This window comes from Nematostella vectensis, chromosome 10 (assembly GCF_932526225.1).
Source record: "Nematostella vectensis chromosome 10, jaNemVect1.1, whole genome shotgun sequence".
NCBI lineage: Eukaryota > Metazoa > Cnidaria > Anthozoa > Actiniaria > Edwardsiidae > Nematostella > Nematostella vectensis.
The window spans coordinates 5,294,964-5,315,472 of NC_064043.1; the positions used below are offsets into that span (position 1 = coordinate 5,294,964).

A 20,509-nucleotide genomic window follows, 5' to 3' on the forward strand; every position below is an offset into this window, starting at 1 on the left:
GACTCGCGCTTACTGATGCCACGATCTGCCACTCGCTTGCCAGTATGCTTTGCCAGACCATCTGGAACTCTACATCTGCTAGACCCTCTCCGCCACCCAATTCCAAGCCTTGAACGATGTCCAGGGCAGTGGTCATCTTCGATGCATTAGGAGGCTTTGCGAAAAGACCCGAAATATCACCGATACCCACACTCCTCGTGTAAGCGGAGACCTTTTTATCGCAATGCGTCAAATAAACAGTTTCGGCTTTCGGGTAGCGCTTATCGTGGCCACAAACGCCTCCGCGTAACATAAAAATGAGCATTTGCTATCCATAGTCGCTAGCACGCGCTACATCATCCAAGTATTACGATGTCTTTATGCATAAATTAGTGAATCTGTAGGTGTCAATCACAAAGCTCGTTTCCGGCCTTGACTCACAATATCGTCCAGATACCCGGTCTTGGCCGCCAATCCAAGTTTGTAACCGTTTTCGGGCACGGTTTATGGTTTCTAAATCATTAGATAATCACTTATTCAGCACAAGGCTGATTGATATTTTCAAATATCAAAATAGACATGTGACAGGTTGTTGACAATCCGCACGTGACCACGATCAAAGCTTGTCGCGGCATGAAACGACTTTCATCCAGAATAAATGGCTCGTTACTCCACAAATATGGAAACCCTGGACATTGCCTTTGTAGTAGGATGGATATATTGGATAGAAACAAGCTACGTTTGTCTATTTGGAGTGGATCACACTAAATTACATTCGACAATTTGTTCATAGTGATTCGTCGATTTGTCAAATGTTGGGCTCAATAAGTATCTTATGACAAAAACCAGGGAAAACGTTAACCTAAAATTACAGTACAGCAAGGTAAGGCAAAAAATGTTTCTTCTTAGCTCTATTTGCCTTCCCTGCTAGCAGAGGCCTCTTTTCTCTGTATTTCGCTGGGCTGGAGTTCGCGAGGAAAACTCCAGCCCAGCGAACTCCAGCCCAGCGAAATACAGAGAAAAGAGGCCTCTGCTAGCAGGGAATATTTGCCCAGATTTCGTGGCTTTCCTTGCACTTTTGAACTCCTTTCTATACTTTGTTTGTCTGCTCTTTGTTTGCGCTTGTTGACCTTATTAGCGCAGATAATGGCGGATAAGTAGTTGTAATTAGGAGTTTTGAAAGCGCTGGAATTTGGCGATGAGTGAGAGCCCGGAAATAAAAATTATATCTCGATTGAGATAAACACGTGGACTCATCAGAAAGTCGTTTTTAAAAGGATTTTCGGTTTGACCGGGACGTTTTTTTTCCTCCCGAAAAAATCCTTCAAATCGGCTATTTTGATCAAGCATGATTTTCACGAAATAGAACGGCTTTTTGTGCTTCCAATATTTACGCTTGAAGCTAATATTTAGGCTTAATTACTTGTTAGGCATCCTACAATGTATATCCGGTTTCAAGGTTTCTAAATTTCAGCGTTGCGAAATAGAATTACAAAGGGAAACGAGACCCGATAAATTGAGCGAAAATTGCCCATTTTGACAATTCTCGGGTGGGTGCAGAAAATTCGTTAAATTTTAGATAAAAAATTAATTAAAGATTAAATAAAACCCAACACCTTAATGAGGATATATTGGAGTACTTTAGGACAAAATTTGAAGGATTTTGAATTTTGCTCATGTGCCACCTCTTACTGGAGCTTAGTGGAAATCTACTCATAAAGTGTGTAAAGGAGCTACAATATTTATACAAATGAAAAAAAAAAACAATTTCATAGGAATTCGGGCAGACTGGATTAAAAAAATTGCGTCATCAAACGTACCGTAAGTCTCAATGAACTGCAGGCAGTTCGCCACAATGTGCGGGATGCCGTCAGACCCGAGTTCTTGCAGGCTGATGTGCACCTTGAACACCTACAAACGGCATGAAATACATCAACAATACATTAACACATGGGGCACACATGAATCATAGGCAAGCATACACAAGACACATATGAATCATAGGCACGCATACATAAGACACATATGAATCATAGGCAAGCATACACAAGACACATATGAATCATAGGCAAGCATACATAAGACACATGAATCATAAGCAAGCATACATAAGACACATATGAATCATAGGCAAGCATACATAAGACACACATGAATCATAGGCACGCATACATAAGACACATATGAATCATAGGCACGCATACATAAGACACATATGAATCATAGGCAAGCATACATAAGACACGTATGAATCATAGGCAAGCATACATAAGACACATATGAATCATAGGCAAGCATACACAAGACACATATGAATCATAGGCACGCATACACAAGACACATGAATCATAGGCACGCATACACAAGACACATGAATCATAGGCAAGCATACATAAGACACATGAATCATAGGCAAGCATACATAAGACACACATGAATCATAGGCAAGCATACATAAGACACACATGAATCATAGGCAAGCATACACAAGACACACATGAATCATAGGCAAGCATACACAAGACACATGAATCATAAGCAAGCATACATAAGACACACATGAGTCATAGGCAAGCATACACAAGACACATGAATCATAGGCAAGCATACACAAGACACATGAATCATAGGCAAGCATACATAAGACACATGAATCATAAGCAAGCATACATAAGACACACATGAATCATAGGCACGCATACATAAGACACATATGAATCATAGGCAAGCATACACAAGACACATATGAATCATAGGCAAGCATACATAAGACACATGAATCATAAGCAAGCATACATAAGACACATATGAATCATAGGCAAGCATACACAAGACACATATGAATCATAGGCAAGCATACACAAGACACATGAATCATAGGCAAGCATACATAAGACACATGAATCATAAGCAAGCATACATAAGACACATATGAATCATAGGCACGCATACATAAGACACATATGAATCATAGGCACGCATACATAAGACACATATGAATCATAGGCACGCATACATAAGACACATATGAATCATAGGCAAGCATACATAAGACACGTATGAATCATAGGCAAGCATACATAAGACACATATGAATCATAGGCAAGCATACACAAGACACATATGAATCATAGGCACGCATACACAAGACACATGAATCATAGGCAAGCATACACAAGACACATGAATCATAGGCAAGCATACATAAGACACATATGAATCATAGGCAAGCATACATAAGACACATGAATCATAAGCAAGCATACATAAGACACACATGAATCATAGGCAAGCATACATAAGACAGACATGAATCATAGGCAAGCATACATAAGACACACATGAATCATAGGCAAGCATACATACGACACATATGAATCATAGGCAAGCATACACAAAACACACATGAATCATAGGCAAGCATACATAAGACACATATGAATCATAGGCAAGCATACACAAGACACATATGAATCACAGGCAAGCATACATAAGACACATATGAATCATAGGCAAGCATACATAAGACACATGAATCATAAGCAAGCATACATAAGACACACATGAATCATAGGCAAGCATACATAAGACAAACATGAATCATAGGCAAGCATACACAAGACACACATGAATCATAGGCAAGCATACATAAGACACACATGAATCATAGGCAAGCATACACAAGACACACATGAATCATAGGCAAGCATACATAAGACACGTATGAATCATAGGCAAGCATACATAAGACACACATGAATCATAGGCAAACTAGAGCTGAACCTCTAAATTTGGCATTTGTACAAACCTGCTTGTTTCGTAATGCTGTAAACCAGGCCTCCAGCTCTTCGTCGGTTTCGCCCTTCAGTATGTGTGTTCTACGAACCATGCGAAAACGAAAAAGACAATTATTCTTCGAAGGAAACTAGAGTACATGGCAATCAACTTTTACGGGAACATATATACTTAGCCAGGTACCATATCAAGACAGAAAGGAAAACAACAGAAAAAGGTCTCAAAGATGACAAGGGAATCAGGTTAACTTATTGTTTCAATATTAATATCAATTTAACAAAAAAAGAACTCACTTATCGAATGTGACAATCTCCAATAGCAAGGTCCCCTCATTAGTATTCATTGTGAGTGACGTCACGTTGGCCAGATCGATCACGCCCATTGGTTCCTTGTCGCCACACTGTCATTCACAGCAACAATTAATTGGATTCCCATTGTTTGGAAAAGGCAAATCGCATAACGAAACAAGTGCATTTCTCCGCATGAAGTGTTAAAAGGTTTTATTTACCCCGCGGAAGTACTTAAGCTGACGATCTTTGAACGTAAACCATCGCTTCTTCATCTAAATACAAAAACAAAAATTGTAATTAAACGTAAATACGTGAGCTATTTTCCAGCTGCATTATGCTAACCGAAATCTTTTGCATTAGAGTGTCCCTCACCCCCTTAAACTTTTTTTTCTTGGCGACCACCTTCACGTACTTTACCGTTGACTAAACTCGTTATTATACATTTTCAGTTTGTAAATGCTACCATTGACAGCCGACAAAAGAGGACATTTTTTTAATACAAGGGTTCTTAAATTAAGTGCAAACAAACCGCAAATGCGAAATAAAAGAGTTTTTAAAGAAACATAAAGTAGGTACATAATTAAAGTATCTTTTGCAGCTCTGTGTCGCTTGGAAAAAAAACTGCGTAAATATAACGTGGTTGAGTTTTTTCATCGAATTTTTCGGGTTTCTTAACTCAAAACTGAAACGGCATTTCGCCAGTCGTCGCCGCCGTGCTAAACTTGAAAACCCACAAGAGACCAATTGAAATAATAGAGAAGAAAATGGCGGCTGTTGGCGTTCAAGCTGACTAACCGCTCCTTCTTTGCGATACAGGTATCCCGATCTTTCAAACGTGTCCACCGGCGGAGACGAAACCACCTGGAAAATAAACAGCATTTGGTGAATACAAAGCACGGGCAAAAGCACTGATAAAAAATCTAGAATGGTGAAACCATTTAACCCTAAATAGAAACATATATTTTCGACGTAAAAAAAGCATCCTTGAAATATAAGCTGTTAAGTCTAGCCAAGTCCAAAAATGGTAAAATAAATCAGTTCTTCAAATATCCCGACCAACGTAAACCAACACGTTTGAATCTAGCCCATGACTTCCTGCTAGAATATTGAGCAGTTTAAAAAGCAATAACTACCAAAGATGCTGTATTTACCTGTCTGTAATACGAGGGGAAATTTGATATGAAAGAGTCAAGGCTAGAGAAAGCATCACACATCCTCGCGCAGCCATTCGAGAGGAGGAAACGCGCCGACCAGAGGCAGAAACTAGCAGAAAGCCGAACCCATCTAATTAAATTCTGCTTGGAAATGCTAATGCAGAGGCGTAAATGGAATATCAGATATCCCCTCAGAAATAAAACTGCAGAAATGTAACTGCAATGGAAAGCATTTAGAAATTCCCTAACGCTTTATCTCCACTAAAATTGGATGTTTAGATTTTCATTTTATTTTTTAACAAATATTTTCTTAGAAGAGGGAGGTGATATTAAAATATGGCGGCGGGGATCCCTGTGGATTTATAAGAAAAACAACATTTCTTTTCTAGCCCGACAGCAACAATAGAACATTTCAAATAGTATGAACTTGACATTTAAAATTTCAAATATCAATAGCTAGGGTAGACACAAATATATCAAATTATCAAATGGTATAGCTGGTTTTCAGGCTTTCACCAGATAAGGCGATCATCGGCAGGCGATAAAATACTCGCACGATACAAAGAACAATTCAATTCTTAGATTGAGGACGAGTAGCCAAAAAGTTAATCATGCTATCTTTAGATTAACAATATTGCTAAAAGATGTTATTTATTACTTTTTGCATCCATAAACCCTATTCGTTGTTAACGTTTTGGAGAATTGTCACGTATTTATCGGCTCTGGATTCTAGTGATACGATAACTTTGTTTTGGCTATCCAAGGCACAAGGACGAAAATAATGAAATATATCGCAGTAGTCTTTTTATGCCTAAAAGAAAAATAGTTTTGAGGATTTTCCATAACGGCTGCAGAAAAAAAAGACGACTTCTTATCAACTGAGGTTTTCACATCCTCATTAAAAGTCACAAAGCAACATAATAAGAATGGCGCCAAAAGTTGACAAATTAAACAAGCAATTATGACGATTCTTCCGAAATTAATCTACATCGGATAAAAACGCCATTTATAGACAATAATCTATTTCTTATGTTAAATATTCATATAGCATACTTTAACGACAAATGACTCGTAAATATTCATATAGCATACTTTAACGACAAATGACTCGTAAATATTCATATAGCATACTTTAACGACAAATGACTCGTCTGACGGAGAAGCACATGCAGAAAAAATCGATTCCATTTCATTATGGATCAGCCAATCAGTGGAGCGATAAAAGCACTGCCCTTAGGATTGCGCGCCGCAAAAAAAAAACGGATTTCAAATCTGAAATCCGTGACGCTGTTTTCAAGTTTCATTCTTGAAATATTACTGTCCATAGATTACCTGTTGCCTTAGAAAAAGAAAGGAGATGTTTATATTGTAGGATGGATTGAATAGCACATTGATTCAGGTGGATTTAAAACTTATTTTAAAAGAAAAGCTAGAATGGTCTCGTAGAGAGAACTCTATTACTACAAATGCCAGTATTCGGCGAACTCTCGACAACAATTTCCTACTGCTAAGCCGCTGTTTAGCTTTTGTCATTCAAACTAACGGAATAGTATGCGTCCTCTTTTTACTGACGCTAGAAACGTTAGCAAAACTATTCTGTTTCCGCAGAGGCTTTAAATATACAATTTCATATTTGTGTTTATTTATTCCCTAAAGGAATTGCATGTAAATCTTTAGGTCAGCGCCTTTGGAAAGGTGGTGAGATAAAGCGTTTCATTGGACAGGCACCGACATCGTTTTACAAGACGGAAGCAATTTTGCTGTTGGAAATCCTTGGTGAGACTTAGCAGAATATTGACAAAACGCAGTAACTTTAATATCAAACAAGCACAGCAAAGGCGCATCCGTTGTCAAACAAGTCTCAAGGAACAAACAAACAAAAGTCCCACAAAATGACAGATTAAAAACGTACCTCGTAACTCGGCGGTTCGGTGATGTCTACGATTGGGGTGAAGGTGTCATCTGACAAAAGCAGTACGATAACATCAAATTACACATTTCATACAGCCATTTAGATATCATAATAACACCGTGTCTAACCAATCAGCACAACAACGCTATGTTCTTCCTTTTAGAATTTGAATATAAATATTTTTTTGGTCCGACAAGATTATGATATTTGGGGTGTAGTCCAACAATACGTATCTAAAAAATAAGTTGCAAAGTATTGGGATGCCTTGAACCCAGTAAATTCGCGTGAATCAATAATGCCAATACTTTTTCGATTCAATTTTCCCTATGATTTTGCTGAGCATTGATTTGGTAATCAGTAACCTAAAGCGGAAGTGGGGATTGCACAGTATTACAGCATTACAGTATACTACTTACCCGACTCACTATCAGCCCCGTTCTGCCGCAGAAGCTCCTACAAAAAGAAGAAAGTATTAGTACCTAAAAAAAGCGAATTGGGCAAACATCAAAGGGAACTCACAGCCTGTAGATTCTTCCCAGCAGCCACTGCGAGCTCAAGCGCTGGGTGTAAGAAGGAAAAAGCATTAGACGCCCTCGCCCAACCGGATCGTCGCATTCGTGCCATAGGACTACTACACTGTACTATTACACTGCACTACCAGAAGATGCTTGGCATAAACGCAATCCTGTCCCATAAAATAGTTTGACCATGCTAGATGTAAACCTAGAAGTTCTCAAACAAAAGTTGATAAAAAGTATCGAACATTCAAGAGAGAACTTCAAGACGGATGTAAATGTCTGCTTTATTTAGAAATATTAAGAATAGAAAGTTTCGCATCCAGTTAGTTAAGATGGCGCACCGGATCGCACCGGATCGATGCTAAATGCATTCAAAAATGATGATCGAAATGATAGACTGCCAAATGAAAGACTGAAAAATGATAGACTACGAAATGATATGGCTAGGAAATTCTCAAAACCATACAGTAAAAATATCGGTGCGTAGATTTGGAAACTTTGTTTACGGGACATTGTGCATATAAGGAAAGAATTTAAAAAAAAACTTACGAGTTCGTTGGTCCTCGCTATCTGTTGGCACGTACTTTACCTGAGAAAGAGGACATTAAATAAATGGTTAGTAAAAGAAAATAGACTTAGATGATGGTCAGTAGGATGAAGGGGTAGGAAAGTGAAAGGAGAGAGTCGATCAGGTTGATGGAAGGGAATACAGGATTTAACATACATCGACTTAGCAAGATGAAGGGGTAGGAAAGTGAGAAGAGAGAGGTGAGAAGGTTGGACAACATAACATACATTGACTCTGTTGATAATCAGTTCAAAGGTCCTCATGACGTCATCTGTCTGAACAGACTCGCGTAATGCCTGAGGAATTAATATAAGCAGAGAGTTACAAGCAATCACGCCACCATTTTACGCTAATAATAACTTACTCAAAGAATCCATTTCCATCTGCTGATTCAAGCAAGTAACTGAGATATATTAAATGAAATATCGTTACGACTTCAACCGTGGATGGTTATTTAGAAGTTTTGCAAATAAGCCGTTGTATTTTCAATTGTAAACAATGACAGAGGAGTGGTTGATCGACATTTTTAAATGCTTGAAAAAAGACATTTCTAATAAGGTTCGATTCAGCCCTTGTTGCTTTTGATGATCACAATATACTAACTTTAGCACGACGTGAGCATCAAGACGATGAAAACTATTAAATGATTAAAAATTATTCCTTGAGCACGAATGGGCTTGGGCCTCGTGGTTTAATGACTCGTGGATCAGAAGGTTGAGAGGAACTGTTTCAGTGAAATCACACTAGCTAGTATGTCAAATGGCAAAGTCAAAACCGTTCTCTGGTCTGGTCATCTAGCATTTTTTGTCTTTCAAATCCCGCACTTTTTGCTACTGATAGACTAGGCTACGAGATCACCCGATCAGATAGATATTTCACTTCCCTGATATTTGCACGGGAACACAGTTCCATTGAAGTGGATATGAAGAGGTCAACACTGTCTAGGCGACACCGAGATGTGTAGAAGCCCGCTCGTGAGGCCTAACACGATTGGCTGGATTACCTCATTCTTCTATTGTAATCCCGTACTATTGTTTTGATTTCCAATGTTTTGTCTGTGCGTGGCGAATCAATCAATGTGGTAAAATCTTCTGATAGCTTCTACATGACCCGACTCACCTGCCCCAAGGCGTCCACATTGCCGTACTCTGGTAGGATCTTGCCGTATTTCTTGTATTCGTATTTTGCGCAGATGAACTCTCTTCTCTTTGCACTGAAAGGTAACACAAGCATGCAATCAGGAGAAACTCAACTAGAGTAATTGCTTGGCATTTTGTGCTCTAAGCCCAAAGAGCTACTAAGTCAATTCCGAATACTAAACAGCCACTCCCGAGTATCGTCGATTCGTTCATTATTGAATGATTTCCGAGAAATACCGAGAGCTCCTGACGAATACCTTTACCTTCGCAAAAGGAAAAGGGTGCATGCATGGAATGTTTTCCTGTCAAACTGAGCTCTTAACACAAAAAACGAGTAATTCCCGAGCCTGCCCCGAACATTGCCGAGTACTTTCCGAGAGGGGCACGGGTGGAATTGTTGTCAGTTGTTTACCTGTCCGCATCCGGTCTTATCCTGTCGTCATCCGGGATCTTGAACTCGAGAAGCTTGTTAGCATTTTCATTGCCGATCTTGACCATTAACTGGAGAGATCAAAGAAATCAACTTTAACCGTAATATGAGGATATCAAGTCAAACAAGTGAATTCTTTGGGCCCAAGGAATCAAGATGCCTGTAAAAGTTTTTTTTTTGCCAAAAAAGTCATAACTGGAAAAAAAACTAGTTTGCTTATTATTCCCTCGCAAAAGGGCGAACTAACAAGTTCAAATGTGTGAAAGGTATTCTATAATAATAATGAATAACATTTATATAGTGCTTATACATCGCTGTTCTAAGCGCTTCACAATTCAAAATAATATTTTTAAGAAGTCTAAAAAGTCTAAAAATCTAAATCTAATCTAAATCTGAATCTACTGGCGTATCGATTTATAAATAAATCAATTACTAAATTAATAAATTACAGGCTAAGTAGCAAAAGAAAGTTAAATAAATAAATAACATAACATAACAAACTTGTGTACATTTATTAGATATCATAGGCCATTTTAAAAAGATATGTTTTTAGCTGAGTTTTAAAACAATTGACATTTGAAGAAGAACGAATTACAAAGGGCAGCTTGTTCCACAGTCGGGGGGCGGCCACAGAGAAAGCAAGTTGGCCATAGTTTGTTTGGAGAAAGGAGGGCTCTACAAGCCGTAAACAGTCCTTAGATGATATTCTATTCTATCGTTTAATTCATAACCGAATGATTAAAAGCACAAAAAAGACATTAGGTCAGGTGCTGTTCCAAGCAAGAAAGAGTTCGACAGTCACATATATTCTATCTTAATAAATACCTCTTTCAGATCGTCATTCCATATTTTCTTGTCCATAAGAAGAGACCGAGGCTTGGAGATGTTTGAGCCCAAGCTTCTGTGGGAACCTGAAACAATACAGCAGTGGACATCAAGGGAAATAAAGATGGAGCGATTTGGGCAACCTCAGAATAAATTTACAGCTCAATAAGGTTCTACCGGACTGCTATAATAATTAAGCCTTGACATCGTTACTCGCGTTAACGCATTAAGTTATTGTTAAGTTGTTTTAAAAAAAAATTTTGTTAGTTTTACAACTTCCTATGCTTATCATGACACGTTTTGGGAAAAAGCTCTATTAAAAAAACGTCCAAGCAAAGACATTTCGCTTAACACTAGAGAAACTATCACAAACACACTACCTTATTTATTAAACATAATGTAATTAATGTCGATAACCTGGTGTCAATGACATTAAAATGTTGTTAAAGGGTATTACTTACCACAACAATTTCCACAGATGCAAACAAAATGGTTGACTGAGGCGTGAGGATAAGGATCTGAAAGGAAACAAAACTTGTATGAATCAAATAGGTAGGTAGATAGACTTCATAATGTCAAACAATAAAAATTGCAAGGGTACATAATTGCTGACTACAAAAAAAACAGATGTGAGTAGCTGTCCGAATAATTATCATGAGAAGAAAGTTTGTTTAGACATGGTTATTTAAGTAAGAAAGCATGCTTTTACGCCCTCGGTGATATTGTCACATTGGTGAGTTGAGTATATTGTCAATTAATATGCATCATGGAAAGAAAATCCGTTTGGACCTGGTTGAAGTAAAAAAGAAGAAATTGTGTTGTATTGTGTCACATTCTCTTAACACAACTGTGTGTGTGTCTCTTGTACCAGGCAAAGCTATAAAAGATGCAATACCTTTGTTGCCGCAGTCAGCGCATTTTCTGTTGCTTGGATTTGTGAATACATATTCTAAAACCTGCACAGACAAACACATCTTATAAGAGACAGTATTAAAAAGCTGAAGGTGGAGTAGAGGAGGGCATGGCACTTACTGCAGGGTCACTGAGACCAATCTGAATGGCTCTCTGTACTGCTTCAATCCATGAGCTCACTTCGAAGTCATTCTCCACCTGGAAACTTAGCAAAAAAAACATTTTTTTTTTCATTAATGGATCTATTAGTGGAAGTTTAGGGTAAATAGGCCCTGAATGTCTTAGTAGATGCACCTGTTGAAAATTGCAACCTGAGAATTGAGAAATCCCTGACAGAACGAGCATAAGATATGTGTAAAATATACCGGTTGCCAGGGGGGATTATGTGAGTGACTTGGCTAAAACAAGAAGAATCTTCTTTGCTGGAATTTTTTTAAGAATTAGCAAATCCTCACAATAACTGTGTCAAACCCCCTCTAGGCAAAATTCTTTTTCCATCCGTCTGCATATTTGTGATAGGTAGAGTGACAAAAAACAGAATAATCTCTTTTATTTTTACCTGAATGTCTTTTGTGATGTGATGATATTAAATCGGTTTCGGTGGTTTGGGTCTTGTTTAACACTTGCAAGCTGAGCCTCAATGGAATGAATAGGGGTCTCGAACTGAAAGTCCTGAAAAACACAGAGTTTTAATGTTACAGGGTGTCTTGAAGTGAAAATTCTATTGAAAAAATATTTTTGCATCTTCAAATTCCCTACTACATTACCTTTATTATAGCTAGAAAAATGTTTGGATTTTAATTATCTTCTCGATATAATAAGAAAAAAACGAATTTTGCTTTAAGACTTTGTCTAAGCATCAAGGTGTTATAATCATTTAATCCTCTTATCACTTACTGGAACCATGTGTTCCCTACATCCGGGACCTTCAGTTATAGTTAATTAGCATACTGTTTTTACCCATAAATCGTGAATTCAACAATCTAAAATTTAGTTCCTTTGTCTTGCAGAAAGTCCTATTAGCGTTCCAAAATATATAACCGATGGATAAACAAAAAAGCCGGGTCTCAGCCGCGCTTTCCTGGTTTTGTGTGAGCTCGGCTTTTCCTTGTCTTCACCATATATGTGAAGGAATTCTTGCTTGTAACTTGTTTTTCTCATGGCGAAATTCGAAACTCTCTGTAAAGACTCGGTTTTCGCCTCTTTTTGGTCAGTCTGTTTATCTAGAGCTGATTATAGGATCACCTTGTTGACAGATAACTCAAGTAGGTGTCACACTCTCCAAGAACTTTCAACTGAGATTTTCTCGGCTTAATGTGCATAAAGTATAAGAGCTATGACCGCAAAATTTGGCAACAGGCTAGGTTATTTATTCAAGAGCAATGCTGTGTTCGGCTTTGGAGAGATTTTGAGCGGATCACATTTTATGTCCTCCGGTGTCGTGTTACCTGGAAATTATTTAGTCCTCTGACTTTGACTTAAAATTTGCATAGGAACAAAGAAAAAATCTCAAAGGCGAACACAGTTTGGTAGGTGTGTATATGGTGATTGACATAAGCCATAAAACGTAAAGATCTGCCGGCTAGTTTAGACACATTAGGGTTTTTAAGGGATTTGATTGGCTAAAAACTAGCGCGTGATTAAAACCCATTAAAAAATAAAGCATTTCATCAAACCTAGAAACAAAAAGAATTATCGTATTTCCCAATGACATACAATGACATATAACATGAGCATATTCGATTAAATCTGACGTTCTTCCTTGACACTTTGGGTTTTTAGACATCCCGCGGGCTGAAAGCACCCCGTAACCTTAAAGAGATCTATTCAGCCACTTTCTTCTTTCTTCTTTTTGTGGCTAATCAACGGAATTTCACGGAATTTGTTGTTCTTATTGTACTTTTTTCATTGTCACAGTTGCATTTTTCAAACAGTTGTAGGAAACAACCAAGCCCAAAAGCTGAGTGCCCTTAGGTGCTATCTGTATACAGTTATACTTCTGTTGCTTCTTGTGGTTTTCCATGCTAATAGAGGCCTGAAGCCCTACAAAATTCACATCTATTTCCCATATAATGCAGCAGGGGTCTGCTGTGTATGATATGTTGTATGACTGTTATGTGTCATTCTTATGTAACACTCCTTCATACTCACGTCGTATGTGTCATAGTAACAGATCGACCCTCCCTTTATGGCAACATATCTAAGAACAAAAAATCATCATAATATTAGATAAACTTACATTATATATACAAGGGGTAGGGGGGGGGGGACAAAAATTTTGCAAATGACATTACATAACAACAACAACATCATCTATCCTTCAGATATTTAGGGATTTCAGTTACTTCATCAAGAGAGTGAGCTTTAGCTATGATATTCCTAATCCTGCATATGTCTTTCAAATATTCCTCAATAATTCAAGGCAGAAGTGACAAAACAAAGAAATTACCTTCTTTTCCAATCACCCATCATGTTGTGGCCCTGTTTCTTTAACCAGCCCTTCACAAACACAGAGAAAAATGGTCTTTTAAAAGGATAATAAAGCATTTTTATTATTACAAGCAAAATAAAAATAGAAAAATTGCCACATAGAATTTTTGTTACTTTTCTTGTTTCATAAACTTTGGCAAGACCTCCCTAAAAGGGCTACAAACTTTGGGGGGCACAGATGATCCATGAAAGTCATTTGTCATAAATTCACCTCTTTGTCTGGATCACTCATGGTACCTCCAGGCTTCTTAACAGAATCATCAGCCTGTTTAAAAAATATTAATAGATAAATCTTCTGGTACTAGAAGAACTTTTACCCTAGAAGAATGGGATCACAGGGAAGACAGATTATATGAGGAGGATGTGATTGGTTTACTTTCTGAAACCTAAAAGTACTTAATTTCAATCCATTTACATCCACTTGATGAACGATGTTCAAAGCAAAATATCACATTTACCAGCAAGATTTTGACTGAAATCACTCTGCATCTGCCTACCTATGTACCTTATATTGAAGAATAGCAGCCATTAAAGTCTGGGCCCACAGGTTCATGTCCGCTGAAAAACAAAGATAGAGAAAAACAATGCTTTTAAAACAAACATTAAGTTTAGAAGCAAACATTTTAATCAAATTCTTACTAATTCAATAAAGTAATATCTATTCAGATATTACTTTATTGTGATACCATAAATTGTGATCTAGATTTCCCGTTTTGCATGATCATTTCTAATTTATGATGATTTTTATTTCTATAAATAATCCGCTTTACATCACAACTTGCTCAATGGGGGGTACCAGGGTGGGCCAGGCCAGTGGGCCATCCACCCCACCCACATTTAAACACACATTTTAGACAAAATGTATTAGTCATTTATCTTTTATAGACATTATTAGTGCCCCACTTTGGTGCGATGGCACCCATCTTTCAAGATTATTTCAGGGAACAACTAAACTGTACAGTATTTCTCCTGAAACCCTGACATCTATTCGTCACGTGAATGTCAGGGCAAGTGATTGCAAGGGCACACTTACTCATGGTGTCTGAGGCAAGCATAAAAACACGGTTCCCAGTTATTAGGTTGAAACGGGCCTTTCTAGTCTGCAAGGGAAGATAAAACATGTACTTCAGCATCCAACAACCATCCAATTAACCATTCACATACAGTAAACACATCAATTTAGGAAAACACCCAGTTTCCTGGAATGTTGCTGTGCCTTTTTGACACGGATTGCTTGTTCATTTTCTTTTTCCTGTGACTTTGGCTTGCTAAAATTTTATTTGTTTTTGTTACCAAACAGTCAGATAACAATTGGTCAGTTCCTAAGTATTACTTATGATATAAATATCTGTTTTTGAGTATTTATCAAAGAGCTTATTTCATATACTACAGTCGCTGACTAGCCATCAGCACAGATACTTCTAATACTCCTTTGGTTTGGCAATGACTGTATTTAAAGAAGCTCACAATATTGGAGTATTTTTTTATTCTACTTTATCAATGGCACCTCACGTAAACAGCAATGTAAAATCTGCTTTTTACCACCTCGTAATATTTCTTAAGTAAAACATTATATATATTTTGATGCTACCAAAACATTAGTAAATGCATTTGTTATCTTCAAGATCAACAACTGCAACTCTTTATTATATGGTCTCCCGAAATACAATGACGAGTGTGGGTTAGAATGTTAGCCACTAAGCATAGTCCATGAATGAGAAGTTCCTCTTCTAGTCAAGTACAGGGTAATGAAGTGAAATGAGACACAACCTACATAGCTTTTATAACCTCTTCATCTGAGAAATAATATAATACAACTGTTACTCCTCTAAAATAATGCCAATCCGGTCGACCCTGTGCCAGTATCACACAAATCTCTTGTTGACACAAATCTCATGTTTATGTTTATTTTGTTTTTTAAACTCACTTCACCAGGCTCAACCAAAACATCCTTCATCTGCGTCACAGGAATGATGTGAAGAGACTCCTGGGAATCCTGAAAAAAAAGATATTTTAAATTAAGAACTCACAAGTTATCCTGGGTGAGGAAAGTTATGCCAATATTTGGAAGAATTACAGTAACAGTAATGCCTGGGTGCATACAAACTGGTAAGGGTGATCAAGGCATCGTAATATGCAATATAAATCTTAATACAACTTCAAAAAGCAACTTCAAATCCAATAGTCATACTAGTCCAATAATTTGACAAATGTATGCATGACATTGTACCCTTCAATTGTTTTACCTAATTCTATAATACGCTTAGTGGCCTGAGTTGTTTCAGACAATACCACCATGCATAAATTTGTTGGTATTTTGGACAACCCACTGGATAGTGATGAGATGAGGGATCATTAAATCAAGGAACAACTTTACCTTGTTTGTGTAGTATTTGAGAGAGGTCCCATCAAAGACAAACCACCTCTTTTTCCAGCCTTTGTTGTTCTGTCGCCTGAAGTATCAATAAAGTACTCAATGCTTCTAATTTGATTGACAAAAAAATGGTTAAAAAAAGCAGCTCTTACCCTCCTTGTTTGTACAAATAACCACTTGTTGAACGGAGATTCTATAATCAATGGAAAAAAATATCTCAGTGCAAGATACATACAATAAGAATAAAGGTATACCAGTGTGCATATTTTCATTGCCAAAAATTCTGCACTTTATTACTCACAGTATATTCAAACATTTTGACAAAAAGGATGGAGAGGATGCAATCTGGGATGAAATTATCATCACATGTACAAAATTGGCAACAAGGGTGGTGATGGTAGAAAACAATACAATTAATTTTGGAAATTATAAGAAGCATTCTGTGTAATAGATACATTTTCTACTGTTTTCTACTGAACAAGCAAAAGTCAAACCCTAAGAAATACTGTAACGCACATAAATATAGATATTTTAACTTTTGCATCTTTGTTTTTTATGCAGTGCAGATTTACAACAGAAATAAAATGTCCATAGTAACAAGTATCGTCTTACTCTTGGGCCTGCTGCAGCTTGAGCAGGTGAGGTTCCAAGGCTATCAGTACTGTCACCTCTTGGCTGAAAAAAAAAACATGACAAGCTCCTTCAGTTTCTATGAAAAAAGACAATCCATGCTAGATTTACATCATCTTTTAATTCAAAAAAATCAGGAGCATACAAGATCTTGGGCTTTTTTAAGATTTTTTTAGCAGAGCCTAATTTTCGCTCAGCACCACAGTGTCTAGACATTTCACTGTTTTTTTTCCACAAATCACCCCTGAAATTTACAGACGTTTTACACTGATTCACCCCTGAATTTCACTGGCTTCTCACACTGAATCACCCATGAATTTGGAAGAAATGCCAAATCAAAAAGGAAGTGAAATAATAACCTTAGAATTAAATAGAATTCTTTAGCTTTTCTGAATATATGTTCTACAGGTTATGAGTACATGTCAAGTATAAAAATACACAAAATACATTCTATACAGGGAGACGACCAACAAAATGTTCCTCCACTTACCTTTCTCTCAGGTACTTCATCAACCAAGTCGTCTGCTGACTCATCACTCTCATAGTCAAACAATTCTTCTCCTGCTCGGCCTCCAGCCATGGCACTGATTTTCTTGAGCATTTCATTATTGATTGCTTGCGACTCCCTACTTTTGCCTCCCAAGCCTGGACCAACGACAGAGAATAATTTGGATGGGTGCGCACCTCTTCTCCCAGCTTTACGCTCTAGCCTAGGATGGTCTACTCGGTCATAAACAGGCGAAGCTGGCTTAATAGCTTCTATTGACTCATACGTACCAGCCTCAGAAGTGGAATTCTGTATGTCCACTTGATCATATACTTGAGAATAATTATCATCAACTGGGACAGGGTTCGTGACCCCAGTACCCCCCATTAAATCATAAGTGGAGTCTGTTACTAGGTCTGCTTTAGAGGCAATTGGCTTTTCAATCAATCGCTCGTATGAATGATGAGCTTCAGCATAGTTATTACCATCAGCTGTGTTAGTAGTCTTCAAATTACCATCTCCTGAACATTGAAATACGAAAATTGTCAAAAGACTATAGCATGCTGTATAATTAATTGCTGAAATCATATTAACATATAATTTAGGGTTATTTGTTTAATTTATGTATGGTGATAATCATAAGTATGGGGAATAGAAACAGAAAGTTTTCACCGTTTTAAGCTTTGACATTCAGTCTGGTACAGTATTTTAAGTATTATTATAACTCTGAGCATATTCAAAACGAAATTCCTCCTACCTCTTTTCGGCAACATAAGGTCACTGGCACTTTCCAACCTGGCAAGAGGTGCTTTTGATGGGGGCTCTTCCACTCTACATTCCTCTTTAGATGAAGACTCACTAGAATTTGTAATGTCATGAACGCCTTGTGCAAAGTTTGCTGGTCTGTCTAGAGACCTTGATTTCTTTATATCACTGGCTGCATCTAGCTGTTTTTCCAAGTTGGACAGGAAAGGGTTCCCAGCAAACCGTTCAGATACCATAGAATGCCTATAGGGCTGTGCAGGCTGTTTTTGATTTGGACCAGGGACTGATTTGTTTCTGAGAGTAACAGGAGGCCTAGGCGTCGGCAGAGGTCTCTTCGTTGAGCCCCCTCGTGTAGGTGGTGTTGGAGGGGGTGCCACAGGTGTGCTTGTGGTAGAAATATTTCCATAAATTGAACACTCTTCCTCTTTCTCCTCAGGTGGTGCCAAAGGCTTGCTTGTGGTAGAAACATTACCATAAATTGGACCCTCTTCCTCAGTCTCCTCAGGTTTTTCTTTTCCATTTCTTGGAAACACAGCTTCCTCTTTAACTGATGCTGAATCCCCTATGACCCCAGTTGTAACCCTTTCAGCAACTCCATCATTCTCTGATGAAATGCCCTCACTTGTTTCTATTTCCTCAGTTTCACTGTTTCCTGACTCTCTTCTTTTCTCAATGTGCTTCCTTGGAGGTTTTGCAGGCCTGGACCTAGCCAGAGGTCTTGAAGATTTTGGACTTACTGATCTGGTTTCATTTTCTACAACCTCCCCTTGTGGTGGCGATGGTGTTGAAGTACGGCTTGTCTCTACATTTGAAACCTCAGACACAACTTCCTCAAATTGATCATTAACAATAACATTTGAATCCGACTCTTTAGACTCTATAGATTCTGACGCCACTTTAGGAACATCCTGGCTATTGACTTCCAAATCAGACCTTGGTGGAATCGGGGGTGGAGCTTTGACTTTATTTGTTCTTTTGACAGGAGATACCACATGTTTGGGTAAAGGAGGTGCTAACTTTTTCTTGTTTGAGGAGGGCAATTGGGGAAGCCCTGGTTCCACAGAGACAACATTGTCAACCTCAGACAATACCGAAGGTTGTTGTAATTTGGTTCCTGAATCACTTGTTATCCCAGCATCAGTGTTTGTGCTCTCAATTTGATTTTGTTCTCGTTTTAGTGATGACTCCCGATCGGGCACGCTCGGCCTTTCCCTCGCAACTTCTCCGTTGCCTTTCTTCTGTTTTTCTTTTGGAGGCAACGGAGGTGGCAACGGAGGTGGCACGAAATCACTATCCCTACACTCATTAACTAATGAAGAACTAGTCTCCAAGTTTTCATCTTGAGTATCGTCTGCACAGGGCTTATTATCAATCTCTGGTGCAGATTCCGCAGGACTTGCTATCGCTTTCTCACTTCCTGTTTCGACGGATTCCGTCGCAGAAGTTGCTGCAACATTATCTTGTTCACCGAGTTCGCTACAAAATTTAAGCAGCCGTTTACGATGATACGGAGGTCTGATATTAAGATCATCTAAATCCTCTTCTGAGAGATCCTTTATAAGACGCAGTGAGCAAAAACCGTGCTCTGTGAGCTTATCAAAGTATCGATCCAAATGAACTTCCTTGGTTAGCCATTCGCGTAGTTCCCGTAACTCTAGCTCATCTTTACTGCAGCTCATTATGAATTAAATTAGCCACAAAATCACAGCAAATCACCATTAGTAGACCAAACACCTATCACCCAGACATTGTGCATCCTTAGTCAAAGAAATTGCCGCATATTGACAATTCAGTGAGGGAAGTTTGTACAACGTTCCAGCACAGTTCTCAATAACATTCTCTCTTATGATCACTCTCTTGTCTTCCGGGCATACATACCCCTACTACGCACGCGCTAAGTAACGCTACCGCTCTCGAGATTCTTATCTTTGATTGTAGGCTAAAAAAAAATTAGAGGCACTCCTGCTTTCCAATGAGAGAGTAAGGCGCATTTGTCGAGGGGAAAGGGGGGGGTGCAGTTAATAAATAAGAAAAGGTTGATTTTCGGCGAGTAGAAGGGTGTGCACGTCTCACCTCCCATCGATCGCGTTTTCCCCATGTCCGTCTTTGACCCCATATTGCACATATAAGTTTTTGAGAGTCTCTAAAAGAGAAACAGAAATATTATTCTAGACTAGGTAAAAAAAAGACCAAAAGTATGGACAGAACCCGCGTAAACTTCAAATTGATTATGAGTGTAAT

At 38.1% G+C, this 20,509-nt stretch overlaps 1 protein-coding gene and 1 long non-coding RNA gene across 4 annotated transcripts in view; one reads left to right on the forward strand and one right to left on the reverse strand.

The window, feature by feature from the left end:
- LOC5506059 (arf-GAP with Rho-GAP domain, ANK repeat and PH domain-containing protein 1) overlaps positions 1–20,153 on the reverse strand; it is a 33,605-nt gene extending 13,452 nt beyond the window's left edge. The window contains exons 1-29 of one of the 3 annotated variants that reach the window (XM_048733371.1): positions 18,261–20,153; positions 17,794–18,024; positions 17,507–17,661; positions 16,999–17,061; positions 16,539–16,579; positions 16,390–16,465; positions 15,940–16,008; positions 15,046–15,112; positions 14,518–14,570; positions 14,224–14,277; positions 13,972–14,021; positions 13,674–13,722; positions 12,082–12,194; positions 11,643–11,727; positions 11,506–11,566; positions 11,072–11,128; positions 10,611–10,696; positions 9,768–9,856; positions 9,336–9,429; positions 8,444–8,512; positions 8,198–8,237; positions 7,650–7,690; positions 7,547–7,583; positions 7,131–7,180; positions 4,860–4,925; positions 4,283–4,336; positions 4,068–4,174; positions 3,788–3,857; positions 1,800–1,890 (exon numbers count right to left, since the gene is read on the reverse strand). In XM_048733371.1, the coding sequence (XP_048589328.1) occupies positions 1,800–1,890; positions 3,788–3,857; positions 4,068–4,174; positions 4,283–4,336; positions 4,860–4,925; positions 7,131–7,180; positions 7,547–7,583; positions 7,650–7,690; positions 8,198–8,237; positions 8,444–8,512; positions 9,336–9,429; positions 9,768–9,856; positions 10,611–10,696; positions 11,072–11,128; positions 11,506–11,566; positions 11,643–11,727; positions 12,082–12,194; positions 13,674–13,722; positions 13,972–14,021; positions 14,224–14,277; positions 14,518–14,570; positions 15,046–15,112; positions 15,940–16,008; positions 16,390–16,465; positions 16,539–16,579; positions 16,999–17,061; positions 17,507–17,661; positions 17,794–18,024; positions 18,261–19,947 (3,805 nt within the window). In that variant the 5' untranslated portion in view covers positions 19,948–20,153. Of the gene's footprint in view, positions 1–1,799; positions 1,891–3,787; positions 3,858–4,067; positions 4,175–4,282; positions 4,337–4,859; positions 4,926–7,130; positions 7,181–7,546; positions 7,584–7,649; positions 7,691–8,197; positions 8,238–8,443; positions 8,513–9,335; positions 9,430–9,767; positions 9,857–10,610; positions 10,697–11,071; positions 11,129–11,505; positions 11,567–11,642; positions 11,728–12,081; positions 12,195–13,673; positions 13,723–13,971; positions 14,022–14,223; positions 14,278–14,517; positions 14,571–15,045; positions 15,113–15,939; positions 16,009–16,389; positions 16,466–16,538; positions 16,580–16,998; positions 17,062–17,506; positions 18,025–18,260 lie in introns of all 3 variants that reach the window. The other 2 variants (XM_048733372.1, XM_048733370.1) reach the window with 2 other exon arrangements.
- On the forward strand, positions 434–10,250 carry LOC116613930. Its single transcript, XR_004294277.2, has 2 exons — positions 434–862; positions 6,896–10,250. It is a non-coding gene; the product is annotated as an uncharacterized LOC116613930 (long non-coding RNA).
- Positions 20,154–20,509: the final 356 nt, after the last annotated feature.